This window comes from Astyanax mexicanus, chromosome 17, assembly GCF_023375975.1.
Source record: "Astyanax mexicanus isolate ESR-SI-001 chromosome 17, AstMex3_surface, whole genome shotgun sequence".
In the NCBI taxonomy this organism is placed as follows: domain Eukaryota; kingdom Metazoa; phylum Chordata; class Actinopteri; order Characiformes; family Acestrorhamphidae; genus Astyanax; species Astyanax mexicanus.
The window spans coordinates 7,177,432-7,203,339 of NC_064424.1; the positions used below are offsets into that span (position 1 = coordinate 7,177,432).

Genomic DNA, 25,908 nt, shown 5'->3' on the forward strand with positions numbered 1-25,908 from the left:
GAGAAACCTGTATTATTAGAATAGCAATGCTGAGGTAAATGTAAGACTAAAATAGCACTGCTGAAATATATTCATGATTAGAAATGGTAGTAGCACTGCTGAGGCACATGCATTGTGCAACATGCGTTGTTTGTCTGTCTGCGGGGATATTAGGGTTTCAATACATCGCTTTAAACTGTAGCTTTGCAATTGATTTTTCTTTACGAAAAGCAAGATAAAATACATCTAGGCCATTTTAATTATTTAGTGGTAAAAACAATGGTAAAATTAAATATTTATTTATTATAAGTCTTAAGCAAACACCTAATGCACATACATAGCTAACGGTAACTCGCAGGTATGGAATCAATCAATCTGCTTGCTGGAAGAGTCAATAACATTGTACTAACAGTAATGGAACAGAGTTTAAACAGGAACATTATGTGTTATGCTGAGAGTGACACCTAATCTAAAATCTGATATTCTGAATCATTTCACTCACTGTAGAGAGGCTGGAGAAGAGTGGACGGGCAGCGCTTGGTGCAGAACTCCAGAACACACAGAAGAATCTGGAAGGATATCACTAGGTCATCCTCCATCTGCAGAGCACTTCCTGCACAATCAAGAAAACACGACAGAGACAAACATAAGACTGGCTGTGCAACAACATCCTCGGGAAATATGTGGAAAGTGGGGGAAAAACACAATCAGTAAAAACAAAATATCATATTACTTGTAAATACAACACATGACTAATGTTTGTGGACACGAACGCTTGTTTCATTTTCAGATAATGCTGAGCCAAACATGCAAACGCACTCACACAGCTCGTCTAGTCTTTGAAGAAAAGTCTGGCTAATAGAATAAGACTTATAAGACATAGGAGCATGGGTTATAGGGGTATAAACCCCCATAGTATCAGGCTGGAATGATGTGCAGTGTGCCAAGTCCTGCTGGAAAAAGAAATCCGTATCTCCATAAAAGTTGTCATAAAAGCAGAGGGACGCATGAAGTGCTGTAAGATTTTGAGGGAAAACCAAACTGCACTGACTTTAGACTTGATAATAAAACACAGTGGATCAACATCAGCAGATGACATGTCTCTCCAAACCATCACTGACCACCTACTATGGTGCTTTATCTAGCCCTTTTAGGATGATACACACAAATCCTCACAGCAATGGTTCAAAATCAGGTTGAAAATGTTCAGTTACTGGAGTTTTCTTTTTGTATTCTTTTTTTAATACCATGAATTTAAAAAATGAAAATGAATGTACAGGCATCCCAAAACAACAAAAATCACATTGTCATTTACTTGCTGAAATTTACTACAGGGTACATTACACATTATATGGGCTGATGCATTGCTATTGACAGGGCAAACACTTTTAGCTTAAGAGTAAATCTGACAACCAACATGACCTACCTTTGGCTAGAAGGAACATTATCCAGCTACTGCGTAAAAGCTCCTGCCTCCTGGGTGAAAAGAGAGAGAGAGAGAGAGAGTGAGATCAATAAAATAAGCATTAGAGCTTAAAGGATCCCCAGGAGGTCAAACTTTTCCTTTGCAAAATTGAATAAAGTTGGAAAAAAGCCCCTTCACGGATGGTAAACACCACTTTTAAAGACGCAGCAAATTTCAGTTATTTAAACGTTGCTGTAGTAATTACTTTTATACAACTTTTTACTTCTACTCCTTAAATTTTCACACAGTTATCTAAACATTTTACTCTTTTTAAAAACAGCCTTGTTACTCCTATTTCATTTCAGCTCGTTTTGTACTATAGGACTCTGTGGTGCAGCCTAAGCTTTTGTCCACAGCTAAAGCTAAAGAGGACAAACTGATGATCCATGCTGGGCTTTAAGCTAATGCTATGTGACTTTTTTTTTTCTTTCATCTTGTTCCCATCATCCGCTCTGGACTCTCTCAGCTGACTGGCACAGTGTTATATACTTTTTATATAATTATCATTAATAAGCAAGAAAATAAAAAGCATTAGGTATTCTACTTACTTTTCTTCACTAGGCACAGAATAGATACTGTTGCACATTCTGGAAAGGAAAAAAACAGAAGAATTTTATGTTAATTTTCTGTGTTTGAGGGCAATATTTTAGTGTGTCAGAATGAACCATGCATAATAAAGGAAGTGATCATGGGGTTTGTATGCTATAAAACCCAATTCTATCCATCCTGAATGAAGTCTATCAGTGTAGAAAGCACAGCTCTTACCAAACTGAAGTTTGTATTTTCTAACCATTGTAATTTTACACGTTTTGCACTAATTAAGACCTGGAAAATAAAATCCTCACACACACTGCATAATATGATCATGTCCACATTTAGCAAAGCCCATTACAGCATGTTTTCTAAAATCATAAAAGCATGGAGGAACCCCACTGCTCGACCACAGGCTTCTATTAAAGCGCTGCTACTGGAGCTGTTTGATCTGGCCTTTCACCTGATCAACACGGCTACTCAAGTAATCCACAAATCAGACTTGAGCTGAGGCCAGCTAGCTGCCTGTAAGGAAGCTGGCGAGACTATTTAAAGCGAGCTGGGTATAGCAGCAATGCTGTTGCCACCTTGAGGTGAAAAAGGTCAAAATCATAGTGAGAAGAAATACAAAAAAAAGAAGGACATTAGTGTGTTTCTGCAGCAGATCAAAGAAATGCTTGTGCAAATCAAATCAACGAAAGAGGGAACATCTACAAGGAACAATGCTCTGCAAAAACAACTCCAACAAAAATGCTGAAAATAGAGAAATGTTTCCTGCTGGAAAAACCCACTCAAGATAAATATATTAAACCAAATATAAACACTGAATTATACTGTGATTTAGGTCTCCAATCAAAATCATCCTCTCAGGTTTTACTGGATGTAGAGGTAGGTAGAGTTTTATTGACTAAAGCAGGGGTCTCAAAGTAGCGGCCCGCGGGCCACATGCGGCCCGCGACGCGGTTTCATACGGCCCCTCACGGGTTAACAAAATAAACATACATCTGGCCCGCAATTCAATTTAATTATTTATGCTTTATTATGTTCGTTTTCATATTTTATCTTAACTTGTATTTTGGTGTGTGTGTGTGGTTTTTTTTTTGCTTACGCTGCGTTGCCTGCTTTAGTAGTCTTCAGTAGCCTTCAACAGTCTAACCTTGCAGCCGTGGTGTGTCCACTAAACTCCGTAGTTATAAACATCCTGAGGCTAGCAGCGCGCTAACTGACCTGTTTATAATGTAATCCGAGCAGTGCCTCCGTGACGCTGCTCTAAACTGCTGCTGTTAGCTGCTTGGGCTGAAAGATGAACTGTAGAGAGCTGTATTATCCGGTTAGTGGGGTTATTTTATTTCATACACAGAAGAACTTACAAATTTTTAAAAACGCTCCAGACTGGCTCAGCTGAGCCCTGTAGCCCGTGGCTGGGCTGCAGCTCTGACTAAGCAAAGACTGCGGGCTTGTGGTGCTGCAGCTGCAGCTCCGACTAGTGGTTGGATGAGGAACTGCTAAATCTGAGGAAATGCTAAATCTGTCACAGCTCACAATTTTTGATTTTATATTTATTAAGCCTTATTTCAGTATCAAACGTTTTGATCAAAGTTAATATAACTTATAAATTAAAAGGATTTATGTTAATAGAGCAACAAGCAACCATTTTTCCATGCAACTGTAATATTTGATTGAATAAATAGTATATTGAGAGTTATTTAACATTAAGGAGTAATTACATTCATTTTGTATTACATCTGGTTACATTTTCTTATATTTATAAGTTACATCTGGCCCTCAGAGGACAGCCAATATGCCAATGTGGCCCTCGGCAAAAATGAGTTTGAGACCCCTGGACTAAAGGAAGGTGGCAAAATCATAAATATTTATTTATTTATTATTTAAAAAAAAAAATGGTGTCCTGATCTACTTTCCCATATTTAAAAAAAAAATCAGACCTGAATAAAAATGTATCAAAATTTACCACATTCACAAGGCCAGTCAGAAAGAGGCACAATTAGACATTAAGCCCACAATCATGAATATTTAATATTTGAAATTTAAGAGAAAAAGAGAAAGAAAAATATTTGCTACAGGTTATTAAGAAACCCAAAACACTGCTCCATATCTGGTTGCTGCCATTCACAGCCCTGTACCTTCTTGTATTTTTTTCCAATCTGGCTGTGAAAAACTGTCAAATTTACAATATTAATTGACCAATAGAAATGCTACAAAATGACTTAAATATGTTTTAAATGTTTTTTTCTACTCCAGCAAAGTTGTTAATTTAGATATACAGGGGTTTTGCAACATTAAGAAATATACAGATAAGTAATTACTAGTTACTTAACAATATCTTGTTAAGTATTATTTTTTTACCAGTCTAATATTTAGCCTATAAAGCTGTGTTCAATTTCAATATACTGACCCTCTTCTGTGCTCTGAACAGTGGTGTACTATAAACTACACTCAATCACTGTAATATACACTTGTTTTTGAAATGCCTCCAACACCATATACACAATGTGTTTTAATGACATTTTAAAGCTTATCTTACTAAACAATATTTATTTTTGCTGAAGCTTTTATCGGATAAAATGTTATGTAAATATCACAGATGCACTGTGCCTTGTACTGCTGGTGTTATGCTAATGTATGTGAATGTGTTGCCAGTCATATAAAAATACTTACTTCCCAAATCGTTGATAGAGCGCCAGCGACACGTCGTACTTCTTCTCTAGCTTCATGACAGTGGAGTTCACCTCAGAGCTTATAGTGTCGACGTTCTCATCCAGTTTTCTTACCAGGTCACAGAACTGCTTTAACCTACAAAACAACAGCACAAGTTCAACAGTGAGCTAAATATGAGACATTCTCAATACAATTCATTTTCAATACATTTTCAAAACAAATCAAAGGCTGTATTGAGATTGACGACAAGTCAGATTCACTTATTAATTCAGATCTGTTGAGATGACTGCCCGTACTGTTATTTGCAAGGGATCAGATCACATTTGTGGGACAAGGCCTAGAGATCCATCAACTGGCCCATTAACATAATGCTTAAATAGGGGTGGGCGATATGGCTCTAAAATAATATCACGATATTTCAGGGTATTTTTGCTATAACGATATACTTGGCGATATAGGAAAACGAAAATAATCCATTCATTTCAGGAATATAGTATAATAGTATAACAGAATAACCATAATGTGGCAAAATAAATAATATAGCATAAAATAATATAATGCAGCAAATAATATTGCTGAATATTTAGTGCATGCATATAAACTGCAAACTAAAACAATTATACAATTAATACACCTAAAGCTTCACAGTAAATAATAGACTACTTTTAAGACAGAACAGCCCTATTATCACGATATGGATTTTTAATATCATGATATTTCTGTGTCACGATATATTGTATACGATATAATATTGCCCACCCCTACGCTTAAAACCAATCCTGTATATAATAAGAGTTACAGTTATAAAGACATGTGCAAACTACACAGTTTTCTTACATAGCAATCACAAAGTCAAAGCATTTCAATCTTTTCTAATTTATAGCAGAAATAAAATTGATACTGACAAGTTTTAATGTCAATACTTTACCTCAGACCAACAGCTTTCAGTAGTTGTGTAAACGTGAAGCTGATCTCTTCCAGGTCTACAGCAGAAATAAAGACACACACTCCCCACAGTGGCCTGTTTGAATTCTGCAACAAACAGACAGTAAGTTACACACAGAAATTGCACTAGAGACAGGAATTGTAGAAACCGAATAATAATAATAATAAAAAAAAAACCTACATTAATTTTCTCTGCCGATATGGCAGCAGACGTCCAGATGGCCCACGCTCTGTTACACACCGTGTTGGTCACAAAAAGCTCCTTGCAAAGGGTCACGAAGTCAGAATCCTTCTCTGTGTGCCTGGCAGAGAGAAAAGGTAAATAAAATTAGTGTGTGAAGATTTTCTCAAATATTTTTTTTTTAAATAGGGGTGTTCCATATTGCATCGCTCATGAGAATATTTTTTAATTTATGAAGCAATAAAAAAATAATAATAGTAATACAGTGATAAATTAATAGCGACATTCTCTTTGACAGCAGTATATTTTGTGTACTTGTATTCTATTTACTGAACCTTTGGCCCAGTCTTCCAGGATATCTCTGTACTTAGCTGCATTCATCTTTCCTTTCCTGTCCCTGAAGCTAAAAAAAAAAAAAAAAAAAAAAATACCACAAAAGCATGATGCTGCCACCACCATGTTTCACTGTTGGGATGGTATTGGGCAGGTAATGAGCAGTGCATGTTCAATCCTTATCTCAACAGACCAGAGAATCTTATTTCTTATAGCCTGGGAGTCCTTTATGTGTTTTTGGTAAACTCTATGTGGGCTTTTATATGTCTTGCACTGGCTGTCTGTCTATCTTAATGAATGTCTCTTGTCTGTCTAGCTATCTGAATAGCAGTATTAAGACTATTTGAGTTAAATCAGTAAAACAGTCTGTCTGTGTACCTGTCTATATCTATATATTAGAAAGGCAGCAGTGAGACTGTTTCAAGTTACATCAGCAAAACAGTGTCTGTCTATCGAAATGCCTATTGAGACTGTTCGTGTTACATCAGTAACAGTGTGTCTGTCTGTCTGTCTGTCTGTCTGTCTGGCATCAGACTGTTTGAGTTAAGTTAAATTAGTAAAACAGTCTGTATCTCTATATATTAAACAGGCAGCATTTAGATTATTTTAGTTAAATCAGCAAAACACTCCGTCTGTCTGTCTTTCTATCTATCTATATGTTATCGCTGTGACTGTTCGAGTTAATCAGTAAAACAGTCTCCCACTATCTATATATTAGATTATAATGGTAGAATTAAGATTGTATGAGTTAAATCAGTAAAAAAAAGTATATGTACCTGTCTGTCTATCTTTATGTATATATTAGAATAGCAGCATTAAAATAGTTTGAGTTAAATCAGTGCAACAGTCTGTCTGTCTGTCTGATTATCTATCTGAATGGCAGCACTATTAGACTATTAGAGTTAAATCACTGCAACAGTGTATTTGTCCCACAATCTATTTGTCTGTGTGTCTTTCTGATTATATATCTATCTGAATGGCATCGCTATAATTGCTCAAGTTAAATCAGTAAAACAGTCCGTCTAATCTATCTGAATGTCTTTTTATCAGTCTATATCGATCTTTTTCTATGTGAATGGAATCACAGACACTGAGTTAAATGAGTAACACAGCCTGTCTATCTATTTGTCTATCTGTCTATATATACATATATATAATGGCAACATTGAGACTGTTTGAGTTAAATCAGTGTAACAGTGTCTGTCTGATTATCTATCTGAATGGCAGCATTGGGACTATTAGAATTAAATAAGTGATACAGTCAACCTGTCTAAAAAATCTGTCTTTCTGACTATCTATCTATATGACAGCATTAAGACTGATCCTACTAAATCAGTAAAACAGTCTGTCTGACTGAATAACAGCATTAAGGATATTTGAGTTAAATCAGTAAAACTGTCTGACTGAATAATAATATTAAGGATATTGGACTTAAATCAGTAATATTGTCTGACCGAATAACAACATTAAGGATATTGGAGTTAAATCAGTAAAACTGTCTGACTGAGTAACAACATTAAGGATATTTGAATTAAATCAGTAAAACTGTCTGACTGAGTAACAACATTAAAAATATTTGAGTTAAATCATTAAAACAGTGACTGAATAACAACATTAAGGATATTTGAGTTAAATCAGTAAAACTGTTTGACTGAATAACATCATTAAGGATATTTGAGTTAAATCAGTAAAACTGTCTGACTGAATAACAGCATTAAGGATATTTGAGTTAAATCAGTAAAACTGTTTGAATAACAGCGTTAATGATATTTGAGTTAAAGCAGTAAAACTGTTTGACTGAATAACAGCATTAAGGATATTTGAGTTAAATCAGTCTGATTAAATATCTATCTGAATGACAGCATTGAGGATATTCGAGTTAAATCAATGAAATGTGGAGTTAGAGTAAAGTTGATGTATTTAGTGGAGTATATCAGGATGTTATTGAAGGGAAGAAGGGGTTGTGTTGGGAAAATACGTGAGAATAACTTGTTGTGACGAGACTGTTGACAAAACAAAAGTTAGCTAGCAGGCTAACTAGCTCAGTTAGCTAACTCTGTAGCTAGTTAACTTGTGTAACTTACTGTAGGTTAGCTAGCAGACCGAGCTAACTCATAAACTATCTAACTACCCAAACTAATGATTAAACACAAGATATAAACAGAAGAGCGGACAGAGCGGCCGCGGAGAAACACGGAGCCGGATCAGCAGCGCGGGGTTCTTACTGTTGCGGGCTGATGGCGGAGCCGGACTGCCGGAGCTCCGGGGAAGAGGCGCCCCTCCGGCTGCTCCCGGTCCCGGAGCTGCGCTTTCTGGGCGGCATGGCTGATTAAATCCTTCGCGGGTCTTCAGACAGAGCGGGTTAGAGTGAATGGAGGTGTGGATCAGCTGTATGAGAGCTGGATCTTACTGATAACTGAATATACAGGTAATAAAAAACTGCAGGCAGGGAGTAAACCGGGTGAACAGGGGCCTCCCCGAAACCGCCTCCACTATCCAGCGCTGATCCCACAGCCTCAAACCGCGGGAAAACTCCGCAGCTCAACTTCCTGCTACACTCACGTCATTTCCGGAAACAAGAAAGCGTCAGAGACGGATTTTGGTACCTGAAACATTATTTTAAGTAAAATATCATACATACTTACTGCAAATTATAAATATTATATTTATAAATAATATTTATTGAAGAATATTAAAGTAAAATGTCATAAAAAGCCTTACAATTGTTCATATATGCAATATCACCACTTGTTTTCTATTTTTTTAATTAATTTTTTTAGCATGACACTTCTGTTTTTCCCCGCGGCACTGCTGTAACTGCTGTACTGTAAATTTCCCCCAACTGTGGGATTAATAAAGACTTATCCTAATTGTTAAATAAAATAATACTAATACTAATGTCTATTAAAATGGTTAATATTATTGGTCACTATGATTGGGAGATCGCTGGTTCAAATCCGTTCATGCAGTTTGCCATCAGCTGCTGGAGTCCTGAGAGAGCACAATTTTGCTTGCTCTCTCTGGGTGGGTGGATAGCACTCTTTTCTCTCATCACTCTAAAGGGTGATGTTGATCAGCACAAGGCATAATTGAGCTGTCGAGTGCACTGTGATGCTACTCCATAAAAAAGAGGCGGAGTCTGACTTCACATGTATCGGAGAAGGCATGTGTTAGTCTTCACCCTCCAGGTGTTGGGTCATCACTAGTGTTAGGGGGAGTCCTAATGAGTGGGTTGGGTAATTGGCTGTGTATATTGGGGAGAAATGGGCTTAAAAAATATTATTATTGGTATTTTTTTCTAGAGATGCATCAATGTGGGAGTTCTAGGCCGATATAACACATGTATATGTCTGCTGATGCCGATATACACAATAAACATAACTTACAGCGAGCCTAGACACCCCAGTATACGTATTTCACATGTTTTTAGTGGTTTAAACTGGTCCTTACATAGACTGTTTGCAACTTTAAACCCTGTTTTTCTTCATAACCATTACATCAAAACCATCCTAAACATCCAACATCTCAACCCGAATTTTCCCACACACACAGCGAGATTGGGCAGATTATTCCCTCTCTTTCTCTGTATTTATTTCTACATACAATACAAAATAGCTATAGTTTGTCCTTTTTTTCTCTCCACCCTTTTTATTTTTCCTGTTATTTTTATATTATACACTATGACCACAGAAACTATAATTATCTATAAACACTAACAAAGCTTAATTAGTCCTCCATGGGCGGTGATTAAAATTAACTTGTGCCCGGCGTCTCCAAGTCCTTTTCTGGCGTACAATAAATATGTCGGCAAATATTGGGTTTGAAATATCTAGACATTCCCTAAGGGGTGGAATTAGATAGTTAAGACCCCAATCCATCCTCTCCTGTTTCACTTCCTCTGGTCCAGAGGTGTCCTCATTCAACCTACATAAAATCATATCTTTGCATTATTGTAATTGTACAATCGATCTGTGCACAGGCATGCGTTCAGGCTTTTATTTTAAAATGCACTAGCTTTCTTATATGAGTAATAACATGAGACTATTTATATCTTTACATTTGCTTTACACATTTCTTGTTTAATTAAGGATTACATTAAAATATTGATTAGGGAGCCTAAATGTTTGTGCATAAAACAACAGCAAAAACACACAAAGTTGACCTGTGAAAGGTGCAAACATTAGGTAAAGGGGTTTATTACTGGTTGTATTTTCTCATTCAAATGAACATATTGAACAAACTCTGGAGTTACCAGTAATGGACACTCTGTAGTGTGATCTTCGGATAAATCGTAGACTTGTCCACAGGGACAGCATTATAAACACAAGAGGCATCAGTATGTCCTAATATTTAGAGGTATTTAAAAGTAAAACCCATATGATAACCCCAAAAATGTTAGATCTCCCAGCAAAACTCAGATAAATATATAAACTTTGGAGGTTTTAAAATGTATGAGAACATTTATTTTCTGTCTATTTTCTGTCCCTCATCATTGTGTTATGTTTTTGTTCACCTTATTAACTAAAATAAAACCATACATCTTGACTTCCCTTTGCCTTTAGCTGTAACCATAGATATTGATTTGCCAACACTTCCTGGCGCCCTGAACCCAGTGTTCTCTCTCTCTCTCCTCTGAGAAGAGATACTTATTAATATGCAGACCATCATTTCAGTTCAATCTGAGGATCTGATTTTGTTTATTTAAGAAGCAGTTTGCCCAGCTCTGCGTGTTTGTGCGTATTCAGTACAGAAATATAGGTCTGAAAATATTGCCATATTAAAAAAAAAAAAAAACATTTGTAAGAAATAAGAACACAGAACAAAGGCACTAACGTGCTTTGTCTGGAGTGACAGATGTAATAAATAAACGCAGAGTTCAGCGTTCAGATAGGGTTGCCATATAGACCAGAGATGAAACCACTACATGTATGTACAACTCAGGAAGCATGAAACAACATTTCAGAATTGTAAAAAGGTCTTAGTAACCATAGGAAAACCTTTAACCAGATAGAGACATACAGGTGATAGGTTCCTTTGGCACCGGAGCGTTTCAATATCAGTTCATTTTGTCACTTTGTCTCCAAATGTACCAGTTAAGTGAGGCTTAGAGAGACCACAGCATGGGGTAAAAGCCTGGTGAAGAAAACAGCTGAATTTAGACTGTTTTCAACCCCTAGAAGGAAGAGGAATCACAACTTGTGGTGCTTTTAAAAGCTCCCTGGCAGAAAACAAAAAACATTTCCTCATTCAACATTTCCATCTACTGTCGACTCTACAAATTGACCTAGACAGTAAAGCACTACTCTGGACCTGTCGTGTTAAAGCTGTGGAATTACAGTACCCACGGGAAGTGAAAGATAAGTGTGAAACCAAGAGGGGGAGAAAAGAGCCAGTTATAATTCTGTCTGCATAACATCTGAAAGAGACCTCCTCCTTTAAGCTATCTGAAAGTCCTGGTATATGGTCAGCTGAGGGGCAGGGCCAGCCCCCCGCTCAAAGCAGCATATTCATGGGTTTCTCCAGGAACTTGCGGAACTCGGCCAGCCACTGAGCCCCTACTGCTCCGTCCACCACCCGGTGATCACAGCTAAGAGTAACGGACATCACATTGGATACATCAAACCTACAAAGAACAAAAAAAGAACACAGGCAAAAATGAGACCAATGCATGTAAAACCATGTTTGAAGAAAAAAAAAACATTTTATTTGCATTCTAAAAACCCTATCACACTTCTACTGAGTGGTAAAACTCTTGCATCTGGACTCCAAATAAAAAAACAGCAGGAGCAGTGACTTTTTAAGCTTTCTCGGTTACATGACATCGCGTTCAGTAGCTCCTCCATTTCCACATGCTGTTGTGTTTACGTGGATCTCTGTGGAAACGCATGCCCAAAGTGTAATTACGGTGCATGGCAGTGGACAAATAGCTATTTTATTAAATGCGAGGAGACGAAAATCAGAGATGTGAATCCGGATGGGACTAAAATGACCAGACCACGGAGTTCAGCGAAAAACAGAGGACGTCTGAGAAAAACACATACATGGTTGTTCTGGATGGGAATAAAATCACAAAGGACCCCCTGTAAAAGAGAAAATTACCCCAGAGTGAGATCTGTCACTACTGTCCGTGACAAGTCAGCAGATGAGCGAGATGTAATTACTTTCTATTAATACGTTTTGTGTTTTATCACAGTTTTGCAGTTCAGCACAAGCGAACACTAATGTGTGGTAAACACTCAGCGTATACATGCAGTGGCCAATAACAGTTTATTTGCATAAAAGTGTCAGAACCCTTAAACAGCTCATTCTAAAAAGGACTGAACCTGGTAAGAATAGAGATGGTGAAATCTTCATCTTTATGTGAGAGCAATTTTGTGTAAAAACCTTACAAGCATGTTTTGAACAAACCATAGACCAATTTTAACTATATAACTATGTATAAAAAGAGGTATAATATGTCTTCTGAAATTTAGATTTATAATTTTATTTATGAATAATCACAGAACATTTTTGCGATTCATATAGCTAATGTTTTAAGCAATTGACACCACTAATTAAATATTCTGCATTTATTATTTTAAGCAGAAGGACACGTGTGATATATGACTATTGTTATTTATCCAGAATAGAGTTATGATTAATTTCATTAATTTATAGGCGTGCGATTAATCTGGACACTTTTTTACACAAGTTTAGTGCCAGTTACCTCCAGTCACATTTTCACAGAGCCTGGGGACATATTAATATCAGCAGGCACATACTTTTGTTTGATGATAAAGGTTTTTAAATAAACTGTTAATCCATACATTAAAATATTCTAATTTAAAATAAATCTATAATAAAGTTAAAAAGTCTAGTCTATTATCCAGTTACACCACAATACACTATAATTTATTCTCCCTCCAAAAAACACAGAGCAGTACCAGCATTTAAATGATTTTACTAAGCAATTGACACTATTAAAACAAATATAATTATTATTTTATTTACATTTAAATATCCATTATTTAACGCTTATGTCTTAAGATGCCTGAAGAATGATGCTGTGATTAATCTGATTTATTTATTTAATCAATTGACATCATTAAAATACATACCAAAACCACTAAAAAATACAATGGGCAATACTGAGGTCAGAAAAAGTTACTGATTTTGTGTCCAGTAAAATAATAGACAATTTAATGAACCAGTTCACAGAACACCATGTGACCGACAGCAGTGAAGCTCTCACCCTCTCTCATTGTCTGCAGGCAGCAGCCTCTTCTCAGAGCCTCCCACTGCCAAGATGCATGCTTGAGGAGGATTGATGATGGCTGAGAAGTTCTTGATGCCGTACATGCCCAGATTGGAGACTGTGAAAGTACCACCCTGTAAAAAACAAATGACAAGACATAAGAGAATCACTGTAAGCTACATTTTATGGATTTGTAAACTTATGGTTTGTCCTCAGCATCTTTAGGTGTTTAAACCTTATGCATGCTTTCATATACCTGCATGCACATATACACAGCTCTGGAAAAAAATAAGAGACCACTTAAAAATGATGAGTTTCTCTGATTTCACCAAATCGAACACCTCTAAATGTAATCAAGAAGAAGATGGATTATCAGGCCATCAAACCAAACTGAACTGCTTGAACTTTTTCACCAGGAGTAAAGGCATAAAGTTATCCAAAATCAGTGTGTAAGACTGGTGGAGAAGAACATGATGCCAAGATGCATAAAAACTGTGTTTAAAAACAGGGTTTTTCCACCAAATATTGATTTCTGAACTCTTAAAACTTTATGAATATGAAATGGTTTTCTTTGCATTATTTGAGGTCTGAAAGCTCTGCATCTTTTTTTTTGTTATTTCAGACATTTCTCATTTTCTGTAAATAAATGCTCTAAATGACAATATTTATTTATGTTTGAAATTTGTGAGAAATGTTGTCTGTAGTTTATAGAATAAAACAACAATGTTCATTTTACTTAAACATTTACATATAAATAGCAAAATTAGAGAAAATGATTTAGAAACTGAAGTGGTCTCTTAATTTTTTTTCAAAGCGATATGTGTCATTTTATTTCTTTAGTCTTAGGCAGTCTTAATTTACAAACTCTCCACATATAATAGAGCAGGGGTGTCCAATGTACAGCCCTGAGGCCAAATTTGACCATTAGCATAACTTTTAGTTCAAATGCATTCCTTAAAGGTCCTGAGAGTTAACTGCAAAAGTTTGTACACTGTTTTTTTGTTTGTTTTTCACCATTTCTGGTGATTAAATGGACCTGAAGAGCTTAAATGTAAAAAGTAAAGGGAAAATAGGGGTGTTCTAAAACGTTTTACCTGTAGTGCAAATGCCCTTGTTATACCATGTAACATTTTAATTCAATGGTTGTTTTTTTTGCCATTATAAATCCAACATATAACCGTAAAACTCACCTGAAATTCATGTGGCTGCAACTTGCCCTCGCGTGCTTTAGCAGCTAGCATGGCGGTATCTTTGCTTATAGCTGCTAGGCCCTTGATGTGAGCATTGAAAACAATAGGAGTGATCAAACCGTTGGGGGTGCTGACTGCAATACTAACATCCACCACGTGATTTCTGTAAAGAACAAACAGTGAGCACAGGAATAACAGTCAGTACTAATCCCAGCAGATATACAGCACTGTAATGACATCATACTGTTAGACCTCATTCATTCAGAAGAAGATGCTCCTTCTGGTGGACAGAGGTAGAAATGCATCACTCACTGTCGGATGACTGTGTCCATCCAGGAGGAGTTGGCCTCTGGCACCTTTAAACATGCCAGTGCTGAGGCTTTGACGATGAAGTCATTGACCGAGAGTTTGATGTTGTCTGCTTTTACCTCCTGATCATGGGGTGATAAAGAAACAAGGGTCTCAAACGCAATCCTCTCAATTCCAACCAAAATATCTACACACACACGACTAGGCCTGTCAACATTACTATTTTTGCATAACATTATGACCTCCTCCTTATGTCTACACCCATTTTAATTCTTATCTGCTCCGCTGAACATATAGAAGCACTCTGTATGAAGGACTAGGGCATGACTAACAGCAACCAATGAACTGTGTTTCAGTCTATGTATAACTTGGTCATGTGGGGCCCTGACCAAAAAACAGGCTGAAAGGATGATGGCAATAAAGAATGCAGAAAAACAGATACAGGGCTATTGTAATTGTATCTGTAGTTAGAGAACTACAAAGAAAACTGCTCCTGTGTGATCAGTAGAGCTGAAAAACATATATACAGGGTTCATACACTTTTTAACCAATACATTTCCATGATTTTTTCATGACTTTTTCATGCCTTCATAACAAATTTTCATGACCATACGATTTTTAAAACATTAGTGCAGACATGGACAATAAAACCAAAAATTACCTAAAACTATAATCAAAGTTGATTATAGTAGTTCTAAAATGAATCAGATAAAAATGTGCACACAATCTTTAATAATAAAATGTGTGTCAGATCCTGAGAGCGCCACTGTGTAGGGCTAAATTACTGAATTACCTCATTAACTTATGTGCTGATGTATTTGTTAGCTCAATATAGATTTTCTCTGTCGATAAATTGAAACACAAAGATTTGTAGTCCAAATTTTCATGACCATACGAACCCTGTATATATTAATAGGTGTAGAAACATGGAGATGGTCATAATGTTATGCTTCACTGGTGTAAAGGGTGAGTCCAATGTTGCAGGACACCTTTGTATTTGAGAAATATGAAATACAAAAAAGAGAAAATGGCTTATCTTTTAGGTCATGTCTGGAACATTTTGGCTACATTCACATTATCAGGCTGAAGTGACTCAAATCCAATTTTTCCTGCTGAGATCAGATTTTTTTTTTTTTTATGGCTGTGTGAACGTGCCAAATCCAAATTTTTTTTCCAAATCAGATCTGAGCCACTTCTATATTTGGTCCTAAGTCAGATACGTATCTGATCCATAGACATGCAACATGAATGTGAAGAGTCAAACCGAAATTCATGCGTTTTTAGCGCTACGTGCTTCTCTCTCATACCCAGACATCTCGGTGCAGCTGTGCAGCTATAACTGCAAAAACAGCAAAAGCAAATCACCTGTCCTTTTTTGACATTTATACTCATAATCAATGTGCGCATGTGAAGCGTTTCAGGGACAGATTTGTTTACATTACACACAGATACAGCTCACTTACATTTGTGAATGTGAACTGACAAGATCTGATCAAAAATGATTCGATGTAACTTGTAATGTGAACGTAGCCTTTGTTTCTGAAATAAGGGTTTCCTGTGACTTTTGACTGTCTTTTTATGCCACTTATAGAAAGTCATCTAGAATCTCACCTCATTCAGTTCTTTTCTGAGGTCCAGAACTTGGTCCATATTGATGTCCACAGACAGATAGTAGTGAGGAATAGTCTGCTTGGACTGCATCAGCCTCTGGGCAATCACCTTATTAACACAAAGAACAGAACAGATCAAACACCTGCTTTTTAAAGCAGTATGAACTGGTGTTTAGCTGGATAGAGAGGTGAAGGAGACTCACTCTGCGGATATTACTGATTGGGATGTCAGTAAAGGTGCCAGTGGGAACAGCAGCCGCAGCGGGAGCTGCTGCACGGGGTGTGGGCGCTGCTGGAGCAGCTGCTAGAGGCTGGTAGCATGTAAATTAGAAGGTTACAGATGATTAGATTCCTTTTAAATTATGATAAAAACATTAAACATGAAAAATAAATAGCTCATCTCCCCATATCCACATAAAACAGATAATACATCTAAGATTTAAATCTGAATCTAAGAAAATAAATAAATAAATAGTCAATAAACTAGCAGTTACTTCACTCACAGGAGCAGCTTTCGCTGGAACAAAGTTCTCGATGTCTTTCTTGGTTATACGTCCATCTGGTCCGGTGCCTGTGGAAGAAGAAGCAGCAGCAGCAGTTATCTAAGGTTAATTTTCTCATTAAAAGTGTGCTTACACTTGTATTTAAGTGCAGGAAATGCTCAGTTTTTGTAGTGTTCCACTGCACACAAATAAAATAAACATGTGTATAACAAAATATTCTTAATTGCAATAATATTCTGGGACAAATAGTATTTTTTTTTACACTTTCAGCCATGACAGTATGACAGATGGCTGCACTAGAACTGGTGACTAGTTGAGAATAAGACAGAGCAGCTTAAAGTAGAACTCGAGTATAAAATTGACTCTTGGCGCAGTAAAACATGATAAAAAGTACTAACCTTTGTTAAATAACCCACCTGAATAGCTTATTAAAAACCACTATTTACAACCCATAGTGAAACCTAATCTCCTAGTAATGGCGGCGCTCTGAGATAAGGCTACGCTACGTGTTGTAAACAGTGGTTTTTAATAAGCTTCTTGTGCACTATTAAAGTTATTAATGCCTCATTTTAAATGTTAGGGTCTCTCTGGATTCTACCAATGAGATGTGGTGCTACTTTAAGCTCTACTTTGATTCATCTGCAGGGGCAAAGTATGTCCCATATAATCTATTCTAAAGCATGTTTGGAGAAACTGCAAAAAATTACTTGATCTGGAGCTGCGGGAGAGCGGAGGTGGGCTATTCAACAATTTTTTTTACTACTTATTATGTTTTACTACAAAAAAAAGTCAATTTTACATTTTAGAAGTCAGTTCTCCTTTAAGGAAAAGACTCCAGCTCCAAGAATGCTCTAAAAACACATCCATCTTATGACATCTTGCGACAAGCCCTGCATTCTCTGAGGCTTACACCAGCTCAGGTGTTTTCTGTCTATTTGGTTGGTGATCCCCAGTTTGAAAGGCACCCTTCATATTTCTTCTAACAAACTGCACTCACAGAAGAATCACAACAGTGTTCTTTTCCATTAAACCGAAGCTGACAAATATAACAGACAGCCTTATGCATCAAAACATCTCTTTCAATTAGAAACTGTGTAAAATTGTGATTTCGCAAACTGAGCACTCACCAGCAACCTGTGCAAGGTCGATGCCCTTCTCAGAAGCCAGTTTCTTGGCCAGAGGGCTGGCAAACACCCGTCCCTTCCGAGCCGCAGCAGCCGGAGCAGCAGCAGCAGCTGCAGGGGCCACAGGAGCAGCTGCAGGAGGAGGGGCCGCCACCTTCATTTAAATTCAATGAAAATTGTGAGTCATGTCAAAAGTACATACTATTTTCTTACAGTGCACACACAACCAACAATAAATACATGCTTTTAATAAAATCACACACTTTCCATATAATAAGCTGTTTTCCCCATATTTACAATCTTAATGTAATATAAACATATATTTTATAGATTTTATTACTAAATTATTTTATTACTAATTTATTTTGAACATGATGTGTAATCTAATCCAGGTGTTGGCACACTCAGTCTGGAGTACTGTCTAGACATGCTGCATGACTAAAGAGGGCTCTAATAAAGATCTTTACAATAAACAACAACCAATAATATTGCAGACATGTTGATAGTTTATAAAAAGCAGATAAATAGTAAATAAGCAGGAATATATAGCATAATTAAAGTTAACAGATTATTATATAATTTAAAACAAATAACCAATTGAGATATTGCACATAGTAGAACATGAGAGCAGAAATACGTAAACAGTTTTATTGTACAAAGCTATGATGATGCTACTAATTTAAAAATATTGAACAGGAGACTGATAGCAATTAGTAAGACTACTAAATACAGTGAATAACATCTGCAAGTTTAAGGTTATCCTATTAAACAAAGCTCAGGACGGTGAGGAATGTTGCTTAAAACAGAATTCCAGTGAAAAAAATAGCATTTCCACATTACAGTCCACAGCTTACGTACACTTCACTTTCTTTCACAACACAACAAACACTGACATCACACCACTTTCCTATTACAGGTTTACTACTGTAGAGATTGCAGTAATCACGGCCTTGACATATAAACCAAAGATACTAAAAATAAATTCTTTCATCATACTGCTACACCGCTCTAATATCAAAGGTACTGAAAGATGAACACGAACAAACGACATGCCATTTGCCTTGTGTCATAATAATTGAAAGAAGAAAAAAAGTTCACTTAAACACCACTACTATGAAGACTATTATCCACTGCATTCCAAAAAAGAGGAGCTGCATCTATGGTTGAAGGAGCTCAACTTAAAACATTAACCCAAACATCCATACGTCTTTAAACTTAGATGCACCACTTCTTTGTTGAAAGGTGGTGGATTTTTAATATATATTCACAAAACTCTAGTATTTTAGTGTTGTGTTCAAAAATAGTTAGCTATGCCATAAAATAACGATAAACAACCAGTTAGAATTTTGGGTTAGCATAGCTAGCTAGCTACTTTTTTTGTTGGGATTTTTTAAATACCCTTTTCTAACCAATTTGCAAGACAAATTACTTAACCCCCTCATTATGACTACTCTCTATCACTAGTAATGTTTCCAACACAGTAATGCCCACTCAGATACATGTGAGGCCAGCCACTTGCCCTTTTCCAACTGCTGCTGATGTAGCATTTCTGTGTAGCATCACAATGAGCTCAGAAGTAAGTGACGGACCCTCAGCTCTGATACATCAGCCAACAGACACCTGTGCTGACCAACATCACCTTCGGAGTGATAGAGAGCGAGAGAGACATCTACCTACCCAAAGAAAACAAGACCAATTGTGCTCTCTCTGACTGGCTGCTGATGTCAAATTGGGATTCAAATTGCTAGCTAGCTACGATACCAGTTTAGCATTTGTTATATGCATTAACAGAAAGGTAAAATAAAACAGTAAAAGAAACAAACTTTTGAAAGTTAGTGCAGTGTAATAGGGTGAATAAACCATCACTAACAGGAAAAGGGAAAGAAGAACGGTATGCTTCTTACCGGTGTTGGAGCTGGAGGTGGAGCAGCAGCCACACCTGTCTCCACATAGTCTGCGAATGCTTGAATATCAGACTCTTTCTCTACCATGATACAGAGTGGTGTGCCCAGAGGGACATCCCTGGTTCCCTCAGAAATCATGATCTTAGCCAGGTAGCCTTCCTCCTGCACCTCAAAACCTGAACAAAACACAGGAGCAAAAGCAAAATAGCACTTTAACCTTTAATCATAGTGTAAAAGGGTCTGTCAATCTGAAAAAGAATCATTCCTCAATGGCTTTCAATGGGATATTATAAAATAGAATAATTCATTATTAATCCCACATATTGGATATTTGCAATATTAAAGTAGTGAAGAGGACAGATCTAAGGTCTCAGGAAATATACAAACAATATATAAAATATATCAAGTGCATATAAAACACTAACAAAATAAATATGAATCTATATTGGAGTAAACATGGTTCCCCACACTGTATGTGTTTTGGTAAGCATACTGTACATATGTAGTAAATATATGATACAAAATAAATAATGGCAATAAATAAATAACAAATAAAGAGTACATAAGTAGTAACATTGTACATAGTAATGATAAAGAATCTTGCTATACATGGTAAATAAAAAAAAACAGTATACCAGTTAAAGTAAATGAACTTAAGTAGTAAATTAAACTAATAAATCATCTGGTTAGATACAGTTATAACTGTATCTAACAATCAAATCAATATTAATAACCTATTACAATTCAATATTAAAATACAAGAATCATTTTAGTTCAGACTGCAGATCTTTATTCAGTACATTAATGATTCAATTCATCAATGACGGCTTACCAATTGTGGCCTTATCCGTCTCAATTTCAGCCAGCAGGTCACCCTCGTTCAATTTTTCCCCCACTTTCTTTTCCCAGCGCTGTACAGTGCCCATCGTCATAGTCGGGGAAAGAGCTGGTAGCAGAATCTACAAAACACAAAAGAAACGACAAGGAAATCAAGCTTTGTACTTGATTTGCAATCAATAATTTAGCTGAAATCATGGTGCCGTCAAATGTAGTGTATCTCCAGAAGCCATTACCACTTACCTTCATATGTGATGGATAGGAGCTGCCTGGAGCCTGAGGAGGAGGGGGGGCAGCAGCAGCAGCAGGTGCAGCTGGAGGAGGGGGGGCTGATGCGGCTGCTGCAGGAGCTAACGCGGCCAGCTTTTCCAGAGTGAAGTCTTTAAACGCAGAGATGAGTTCAGGTCTAGGGGAAAAAGATGAAAGATAACTTGTTATAAAGCAAACTTACGTAGCATATTTACCTTAAAATACAGCTTTTACTTTATTGTGATGCTCCACTGACTATACCACAGTTATAGGGAGAACAATATCGCTATAGTTGCCACTTTAGGCTCAGCATGCTGCTAACTGCACTAAGTAACTTTGGAGAAGCGGGCAGCGGTAACACCTGAGAGAACTGAGTAACAAAAAACAAAAAAAAATAATATTACTGCATGTACTGCATCAGTTCACATGCATCTCAAACTTTCAGCGTTTGTTCTGCATCTCTCAGCTTGTCCAGAAATGTATGTGTAAATGTCCTTTAAGTATGGTTCAAAGCATGAATTACACTTTAACCCTACAAGGTGAACAAGAGTGCATATAAAACACCATACTTTAGATGTTTTTTTGTGTCAAATTAATATGAGTTTTTCCCAAAACAGGAAGGCTCTATTAGATTATGCCAATCTGTGTTCACAACCATGTAAAAAATCTGAAAGAAAACTATTCTTACTTGTCAACTGTAATACAAATAACTGCTCCGATGGGCACGTCTCTCGTTCCCTCCGACACCAAGATTTTCGCTAGATAGCACTCCTCCAGCATCTCAAATCCTACTGTGGCCTTGTCCGTCTCCACCTAAACAAACAGAAGACAAAATAAACAATAAGGTCAATATATATGTATATTAAAGCAGTAGAAGAGTACTTCGATATGAAGACTAATAGACTTTGTTATACCTCAGCGATCAGGTCTCCCTCATTGATCTTATCACCCTCCTTCTTCTCCCAGCGAGCAATGGTGCCCAACTGCATTGTGGGAGATAAAGCAGGGAGTTCCACCTGTGGAAAAATGAAGAAGGTCACTCAGGTCATCAGTGAGATAATTCCACTGGAATTTGCATATCTAATTAATATGTAATTATTTTAAATACACTTGTATGGAAGTCCCTGGTTCAAATTATTTTCCAGAATTTCTCCACAGAAAAATTCCCATCTTCTTCCAACATCCAACAGCTCAGACTCCACCATCAAATGACAGTTCCAGTACTGAAAGTCCCATTGATTATTGGACAGCTGAACAAGCCAAACATGCTCATATCCAGTTCTGTTATATCAGCCAACAGACACCTGCACTGACTAACATTGTGATGAGTGATGGGCAAAAGCGAGGGCATCATTACCCACCTAGAGAGAGTGAAGTCTCTAGGCTATGGATGGTGAGTTCCTGAAGACAGAACAAACAAATCACAAAGCTGTGCCACTCTGAAACATCCTGTATAATGTTTACATGTTTGTCCGTGCCACTCAGGCAAGCCTTTAATTCAAAGATTGCTTAAATTAATAAAATTCCCTAAATGTTTCAAGGTGACACAAGATGACAAGGTGATACTTACAAGCTGGAGAGTAGAGATGGCTAGTCACAGTACAATGCAGTTTAGAAATTAACTACAGAAAAGGAGTAGCTCATATTAACTAACACATGTTAACTAGCCCAGGTATGTAAAGGGATAAAGGGAAAGTGTATTTATACACAGAAATGCTGAATATAGGCTAAAATGCTCATTCTAGTGAGCTAGTTGGTGTGGAGCAGTGGATACCATGTGAGAGACTGGGGTTCAATTCCAGGTCTGGGTGACAATACTGTGATACACCAATAAAAGTCCTTGGGCAAGACTCCTAACACTACATTGGCCCACTTCTGTAATAGAAATAAACTCATAAGTCACTCTGGATATAAATGTAAATGTAACTTATCTTAGCTAATCAATAGCTAGCTAAATTCCAGCAGCTAATCTAGCTAACCTAGATCAAAGCAGTCAGTTAGTTAGCTTTAGTTAGCCTTGTTAGTAGCCTAGAGCTGCTCAACAATAATACTTTCACTTAAATCAAGGCCAGGCTTTATCCATATATAGGAAACTGGTTAATTTACTCCAACCTAATGTAGCTAGTTAGATATGTTTAGAGGCAGAATACTTTTTAAATTAGACTATAATAAGAAGTCTGAAGACCACATACACTGCCTGGCCAAAAAAACATTCACCACCAAAAAAAAAGGGTCACACACTCTAATATTTTGTTGGACCGTCTTTAGCTTTCTGCATTGTCACAACATTTATTTCAATCCAGTGTTTAATTAATTTTACACCAAGATCTTGCAGCAGCATTGATGACTGTATAGTCTGACCAACCGCTGCACAAAGCAGATCTTCTCCATCCAGAACATCCCAAAGATTCCCAATGAGATTAAGATCTGGACTCTGTGGTGAACTCTCTCTCAATCCAAGTGTGAAAATGATGATCTCATGCTCCCTTAATCACTCTTTTACAATTACAGCCCCATGAATCCTGACATTGTCATCTTGGAATATACCTGTGTTCATCAGGGAAGAAAAAAATCCATTGATGGAATAACCTGGTCTATATTCAGTATATTCAGGTAGTCAGCTGACCTCATTCTTTCAGCACATACTGTTGCTGAACCTAAACCTGCAGACCAACTGCAGAATCAACCCCACATCATTTACTTACTTAAATCCAGGTGGAGACTTTTATTTGGTAAAGTGAAGGATAAAACTGCTCTTACATATAAAATCGTGAATTTAAAACAAGAAAGCTAGCTAAATATTGTGTTTCTTATTCCATAAACGTTTCAAGGTGACACTGTTTTACCAGCTGTGATGACGGCTAGTCACAGTCTAAGGAGTGGCTTGTATTAACTAACCCATGTTAACTAGCTAAAGAAATTTCAATGTATGAAACGCAGCTGATGTTTGGTAGCTGAAGGGATAAATAGAAAGTGTAATGCTATTTATACAAAGAAATATGAAATAAAAGCTAAAATGCTAATTTATAGCTGTGTGTCCAAGCTTGTAAACACAACAAGTGAGCTAGTTAGCTAACTAGCTAACCTAGCTTAGCTAACAACTAGCTAACCTAACCCAGGTTAAATCAGTCAGGTAGTTAACTAGCTTTATTTAGCCTGGTTAGCTTTAGCCGTTACCTTCTGGTGGGGCGGCAGGCTGTACAGCGCGCTGCTCCGGCTGAGGGCGGCGGTCTGCTGCTGCTGTAAGACCCGGGTTGAGCCGCGGAGGACGCCGCCGCTGTAAGCTGCCTGAGCGGAGCGGCCCGTGCTGCGGTGGCTGTGGAGCCGCCGGAGGTGACCGGGTACCGGCGCGGGGCCCGGCAGCACGGCGGGCCGAGCGGACCGGACACACGGTCTAAAGCGCAGCACTAAGCGCAGCATGTCGGCCGCTGAGAAGCAGAATGTGGGTCCAGGAGAGGCGGTCGGTTATCAGGCAGCGGGGCTCCGCATGCAGCCGCCGGGCTCCGGGTTTCTGAACTGAAATGCGGAGGAATGAAGCCTCACTTTCCAATGACCTCCCCGCTATACACAGCCTCTACTGACTGTCCTCAGCACTGCCGCCGCGGGTTGCCAGGCACGTAGAAAGTCCGCATTGGGTGTAGTCTCTGTAAGAGGCAGGGCTGCATAAATATATCCTAAAACCTTATCAGATTTCCACACAAATCATAAAAGTAAATGAAGAGATCCCAGTTAAACCAATGAAACAAGAATATTAGCTATACTTGGTAGGGGTGGGCAATATGGCTCTAAAATAATATCACAATACTGCTTGGTATTTTTGACACACACAAGAAACAGAGGGAAATAAATACATATACAAAAACAATATATAAAATTTACAAGAATCTAAAGAGACTAGCAGGAAGAGGTATTACTCATTATTATTGCACACTTTTAAAAAAAATATTGCACATGGTCCGGTTTATGTTTTTAATCAGTCTTCAAAAATTATTGCACATAGTCTGGTTTATGTTTTTAATCAGAATATAACAATTAATTGCACATAGTCTGGTTTAATGCATAGCCATGACTTATTAAGGCGTGGGAACGAAATGGCCTTAATAAGTTGTGGCCATGCATTAAACCAGACTATGTGCAATTAATTGTTATAGTCTGATAAGTTGTGGTCACAACTTATTAAGGTGTGGGAACGAGATAATTAAGTTCTCTAGTTTTCAAGAAAAAATCTTTTTGCATGATTTTCAGATTTTAGATTAAAAATTCCAAAGTCAGAAAATGGGGAAGATAAAAACCTGGATGAAAAAGATCTTCTTTACTATACTAAATAAATAAAAAATGTTTTTGGGAAAAAGGTGCTCTCTTAATAGCAATAATTGCTATAATAATTATCATTAGTTATATATCCCTTTCTTCACTGCAAGAACACAGTGCACGCTAAGAAAGAAAAAAAAATACAAACAAGATATACATGTTTAATGTAAGTTAAAGTTTAATACAAATCCACACATATAAAACCATAACATTGAATTAATGATTTACATTAAATTTGTTTTCAGTGCATTAGAGTTGATTAAATGAATGTTGATTTAACATACTTTACTCACTGCCCACAGTTACACTATTTTGTAAATGTGGCTTTAATTAATTTTTTTTTTTTTTTTTTTTTACAAAATAGTGTAACCCTTAGACATAGCAGTTAAATGTTAATGAGCAATGGTTGCTAATAAATGTACAGTTTATTCTGCAGGTTAAGAAAAAACACAGAGATACTATAGAACACTAAGCTGGGCCCTGCTACTAGAGGAGGATTTTTGGTACACATACATGGCAACCCA

At 37.1% G+C, this 25,908-nt stretch overlaps 2 protein-coding genes across 2 annotated transcripts in view; both read right to left on the reverse strand.

Moving 5' to 3' along the window:
* rb1 (retinoblastoma 1) overlaps nt 1-8,657 on the reverse strand; it is a 58,622-nt gene extending 49,965 nt beyond the window's left edge. The window contains exons 1-7 of the mRNA XM_022676016.2: nt 8,339-8,657; nt 5,781-5,901; nt 5,583-5,686; nt 4,655-4,789; nt 1,993-2,031; nt 1,406-1,455; nt 482-592 (exon numbers count right to left, since the gene is read on the reverse strand). Coding sequence (XP_022531737.2) covers nt 482-592; nt 1,406-1,455; nt 1,993-2,031; nt 4,655-4,789; nt 5,583-5,686; nt 5,781-5,901; nt 8,339-8,436 — 658 coding nt within the window. The 5' untranslated portion in view covers nt 8,437-8,657. The remainder of the gene's footprint in view (nt 1-481; nt 593-1,405; nt 1,456-1,992; nt 2,032-4,654; nt 4,790-5,582; nt 5,687-5,780; nt 5,902-8,338) is intronic.
* A 1,623-nt stretch (nt 8,658-10,280) lies between these two features.
* dlat (dihydrolipoamide S-acetyltransferase (E2 component of pyruvate dehydrogenase complex)) lies at nt 10,281-24,659 on the reverse strand. The gene is made up of 14 exons (XM_022676019.2): nt 24,251-24,659; nt 21,988-22,089; nt 21,762-21,886; nt 21,068-21,230; nt 20,820-20,946; nt 19,988-20,163; nt 18,087-18,237; nt 16,960-17,027; nt 16,660-16,767; nt 16,458-16,565; nt 14,850-14,968; nt 14,538-14,700; nt 13,345-13,481; nt 10,281-11,736 (listed from the first exon to the last, which is right to left on the reverse strand). Exons 1-14 carry the CDS (start codon nt 24,491-24,493, stop codon nt 11,607-11,609), a joined length of 1,920 nt encoding a protein of 639 aa, XP_022531740.2. The 5' UTR covers nt 24,494-24,659; the 3' UTR covers nt 10,281-11,606.
* Between the last annotated feature and the right edge of the window lie 1,249 nt (nt 24,660-25,908).